The sequence below is a fragment of the Oncorhynchus kisutch genome, linkage group LG17, assembly GCF_002021735.2.
Source record: "Oncorhynchus kisutch isolate 150728-3 linkage group LG17, Okis_V2, whole genome shotgun sequence".
Taxonomy (NCBI): domain Eukaryota; kingdom Metazoa; phylum Chordata; class Actinopteri; order Salmoniformes; family Salmonidae; genus Oncorhynchus; species Oncorhynchus kisutch.
The window spans coordinates 59,501,459-59,506,473 of NC_034190.2; the positions used below are offsets into that span (position 1 = coordinate 59,501,459).

Sequence of the window (5,015 nt, forward strand, 5' to 3'; positions counted from 1 at the left end):
CACAATGGCAGGATCCAAAGTTCAAAACATGCCAAAATGACATCACACCTAAATGTGTCAAGTGGATTCGGGGGAAGGAAACAATAGGCCAAGAGGGCACTCCCTTCTCTCCTCTCCTTGGTTCTTATCGTTTACACACTGACACAGAAAAAGGCACCACCTCCATCAATCAAATGGAAAGATGATGCTGTTGCAGTGATAAACAGAAACCTCGAGCAGTCCCTCCGACAGAGCTTATTTGTCCATTGATGGCAAGGCTGCTACACTGCTCATCAAGCAACTCTTGCTACATCATTACCTGAGGGTGAAGCTACATTAATAAGCCAGCATTAGATAATGTAATTCAACATGAGATAAGATGGACACACAGATATATGTTACAAATCCACACCACAGGTGCTACATTAAAAGGCCAAAACCACGCATCTAATCTATTCTAGCAGTGCCAAATGGCCTATCTGAAATTCAAACAGCCATCTTCAAACGCAGATATTTTCTCCCCGGATGACTGTAATTCTACAGAGGAAATCAAGGAGATTGCATGAAGTTGTATGGCGTCATGGTACATTATCTCTCTACTCTACATGTCAATACATTGGATCGTCTCAGACTCCTGTTGGTTTGAAGTAGAAATTATAAAGGGGCCAAATGTTGTCAGGCAATATGGAGACGGTAGTAAAAGCATCTGTGCTGCGTTTGAGCCCATTTAGTGCTTGGACACATACTGTTTTGAGTTTAATGGCCTGGGGGATTGCCATCAAAACAAGCCGGATTACTCATGGACGTATTGGAGAAAGAGGCCTGGGAAAACACAGGGGCGAGGACCATGGCTCACTGGGGTACTGTTGTTCCTGTGGCCCAGCTGCACTTGAAATAATCCAACAGATGAGTCCTCAATCAACATAACAACATGTAGTCTCTGCCGCAGTGGTAGTCAGATGAAGGACAGTTTGAAACAGGATGCAGCTCATCTGAGGTCCCTTAAATATCCCTTTTCCTGCACTCATTCTGCCTATTTAACTACCCTTCATCACAGTAAGATACTCATCTGCAAACCACTGCTTTTATTTCAGGAATTATCTTTGTTAGGATTTTGATGAATTAATAATGATGACATGTTTTCAAACCAAATTAAATGATGCGACAGGTTCCCTACATTGGGGAACTGTCATATAAAATTCTGCATCTTTGTACAGCACAGAATACTATTACATAACAATAAACCTTATGTAAAATTAAATAAGGTTACATGATTTTTTTACTACTCGATCTCAAATACAAACTGAAGACAATATTCTTAAACCCTGGTCGTTCACATCAAGTGCATGGAGTGGGCTGTAAAATCTTCTTAACACCATTAATTTCCCATTCACAGTACACAAGCCATTACTCTCCCATTCATAACACACCTGCAGGGAGAGTGTTGGAGTGTGTGACACCTGAGAGCAGTGTAAAGATGAGGTGACGACAGGGGATTGAACAACTAAAATGACTCATTCACAGTCCAAGATATTTCTCAATTGATTCTACTGAGATTAGCACCACCATTTAATATTCAAGCAACACTGTATGTGGGTGGTAGAAGTTGCTATGGAACTGGTTATGATACTTTTACAGTTTATAAAGGGTAAGTAGTATAACAACATCCAAACACTTACCCCAGTGTTGTCATGGTGACGATGGTGTACCAGAAGGAGGCAGGGATGCTGGAAAACGTGGTTCCCTTGGTGCCTTTCTCAGCGTAGAACATGACGGTGGCAAAGATGATGACGGCCATGGTGAGGGAGAAGAGGAGGAAGCCCAGCTCCGAGGCGCAGGCTTGCAGCGTGCAGCCCAGGATACGCAGGCCCTGAGAGTGACGGGAGAACTTGAAGATACGGAACACCCGGAAGACTCGCAGGGTGACAAAGGCCCCACTGACTTCCTCATTCTCTGGCATGACAAGGCCAATGTAGAAGGGCAAGATGGCCACCACGTCTATCACGCTCATCACCGAACGCGCAAAATCACAGCGGCTGGGGGCAGCATACAGTCTCATGAGGTACTCAAAGGAGAAGATAAGCACACAGGCCGTGTCCAAACAAGAGAAGGCCACTGAAAACTTCTCACCACATGGCAGGTCCTTTATACTCCCTTTGATTGGTCGGCAGGGAACTGTTTCCACAACGTTGGCAATAACAGACACAGCGATGAAGAAGCCAGTGACGTAGTAAAAAACCAAGGCCATGGTGCTTGTGTGAGGGTTCTCAAAGGCCCTCCATAGCCTCTCTCGTAATGTGGCGTCTGGGGGCAGGGGAGCGTCTCCGGCATTCTCGGCCTCGGTGTCCTCAGCCAAACGCTCCTGGTTCTCCTTCTTGCGATCCCGGTACTCTTCCATACAGCAGTCACCTATGATCTCCGGTATTATGCCATAGAAAGCCAGCTCTTCCTCAAAAGCCTGAATGCATTCATGTCGGGGGTAATGTAGCTTGCCTGTTCGAAAAAAGTTTAGTATATGGCGGAACATCTCTGGATCCCTGTCAAAGAAATATTCCTGAGTTTCCTCATTGTAGAAAAACTCCTTTTCTGAGCTGCCTAGAAGGGTGTCTGGGTAACGGTCCAAGGTGTTCTTCCATGTCTGAAAGCGTAGTCCACTCACATTTACAAACAAGATCTCATCACTGCGACTCTTTTTGTCCACAGGAGGCTTGGGCATGGTCTTTTGGGCCAGTGGTAGCCAGCCTACGGCTGCTGCCCGAGCAAAGGGCATCCATGTTGCAACTCCAGCAGCCATTTTTGTTTAGTAGCTTTTGTTTCAGGAGTAAGACGGGATGGTGGGTAAAGGTACGGAGTGTGTCTAGGTACTTGAGGGCTATTTCTGGGCCTTTTTCCGGATCAGGAGGAAAAGTATAGGTATATCCGATCTAATCATCCGAACTGAAGGCCTCAACAACCGGGTTGGCTTGCCTCCATTTCCAGTCTGTCAGTTTGTTTGTGCATTGGCTTCAGTAGGAGGGAAATGTAAGGCAGGCAGGGAGATGATAGTGTTTACATCATCAAAGAAAAGGGTCAAGATAAGGCAGTTGGGGACTGAACCTAAAGTTCAGGCCATTGGAATAGCTCAGGAAAACTAGGCCTGATTCATAAAACATCAGACTATTGACAGGGTTTGTATAAATAATAGCACAGTAATATTGTAGAACAATACTGTATATGGCTTTTCAGTAGTGTTAAAAATAAAATAAATAATACGTCTCTGACCTTCGCTTACTGCCTCCCCTTTCTCAGAAGACAGATTAGTTGCAGCGCTGTGGTTTTTCAAATTCGTATTCAATTGTGATGATGGTCGCCGAAGTTGCAAGATAGACACATTGCTTTCTCCCTTTCCCTCTCACTGTTGCTCTCCAGCTTGATTATGGATGCCTCTCTCTGTCCCTTGGATTCTCTCGCCCTCTCTCTCAAATGCACAACCAAACCTTAAGTATAATCGAGTTCTTTGGTGTCAGAGGTCTTGTGAAAGGAAACTTTTGAGTCTTAGGCATTTCTATTCCTTGTATGGTCGTCCCTTTTTATACCTGTCAAGAAACACAACACACACAACTTAGATATTGCGCAGCACAAGCTGTAAAGGCATGCTATGTCTCTTTGTGTCACAGCTTGGGTGAACTTAGCATACAGTTTGCGTCAGTCTGTTTAAAAAGTCTGAGCTTCAGTATACAAACAGAGAGGTCCCTCACAAAGAGAACTTTCAAGTTGACCACATTTTAATCATATTTAGAACCTAGACCAAACATTTGTACCAATAGAAATACACATGTTCCTTTTGCACTGATTGTCAATTTGTACACATCAACCACTCAAAACCATAAGATAATGACGTGACAAAATGCTAAAACACAACTGTACCTCTTCAGTATTAATCCACAAAGGGATTATGCTTTAATTGTGCAATAATGTAAACAACGCTAAATTGTATTTCAATATAAAAAGGTTTAACATTAAACGTCGAGATTAAATCAATTCTAAACAAATACAGATGACTGTATGTTCTTGTTCTTTTTATGTCACTCTTCTAAACAAGAGATGTGTGAGGGTGTATCCATGAAACATCTAGCCTGTCTTGTGAGGGGAGCTGGAATGTGCCCCGACCCTAACCAACAGACAGGTGACCCAACCCAGATGCATTACAGTGCACAACATGCTCACCCAATCAAAAATCAATAAGACTCTATAACACAGCAACGCTGCTGCAGTGGACGCAAATTACATCCAAAACAGCTACTTCAGTATAGAAAGAAAAACACAGCAATCTCACATATCAGTCGAGCACTAACGGTTAGTTTACAAGTGAAATGAGGCTTTCGTGCTGTGTTCACTTAGCCTTCTATGTAAATTGTTACTTCAATGTTCTCACCATGTTGCTTAAAACCACATGGTCACGCAGTCAATGGAAAATGAAATATGAAATAGTCCTCAGGAAAAGGCATCATTTCAACTACATTATCTTTAGACTTAAATTCAGACAAGTATGGATGTGTATAAATGTATGTGTATATGTCAGAGTATAGTAGAGTATGTTATGTGCATGTGTTGACATATGAACAGAAATCTGAATAACTCGTGAAGTTCTGTATTCCATTACTATTAAGGCTTGGGTTGTAGCTAGAGCAATTAAGAGCTTACTTACCATGCATTAAAGCTGCAGACAATGTGGAAGAGAAAGCAAAGGCAATGAGAGAATTATAAGCAGCCCCTCTCCTGGAATCGAACCACATCGCACACCGGAGAGTGAGGGAGTGATTGTCATGCTTAGCCTTAGCTCCTCTCCTGTCCACTCTCTCCTCTCAGTCAGCTCTGTGCCTCCGCTTGCTCTCACTTTCTCTAACTCTACCTCTCATTTGCTTGCACGACCTCCCCCCCCCCCCCACAACCTCTCTCTCTTTCTCTCTCCCTCTCTCTACTGCGCTCTCCCATCACATACACAATCACATACACACACTCCTTACCTCTTGAAAACACAGAGCATCATACACTGG

General features: G+C 43.5%; 1 protein-coding gene across 1 annotated transcript; it reads right to left on the minus strand.

Moving 5' to 3' along the window:
* Window positions 1–1,654: 1,654 nt before the first annotated feature.
* On the minus strand, window positions 1,655–4,811 carry LOC116354358 (potassium voltage-gated channel subfamily D member 1-like). Its single transcript, XM_031793317.1, has 2 exons — window positions 4,667–4,811; window positions 1,655–3,554 (listed from the first exon to the last, which is right to left on the minus strand). Exon 2 carries the CDS (start codon window positions 2,771–2,773, stop codon window positions 1,655–1,657), a length of 1,119 nt encoding a protein of 372 aa, XP_031649177.1. The 5' UTR covers window positions 2,774–3,554; window positions 4,667–4,811.
* Between the last annotated feature and the right edge of the window lie 204 nt (window positions 4,812–5,015).

What these genes read in the sequence shown, in the direction of transcription:
- LOC116354358 (XM_031793317.1), bottom strand. Translation starts at nt 2,773, where the DNA reads ATGGCTGCTGGAGTTGCAACATGGATGCCCTTTGCTCGGGCAGCAGCC.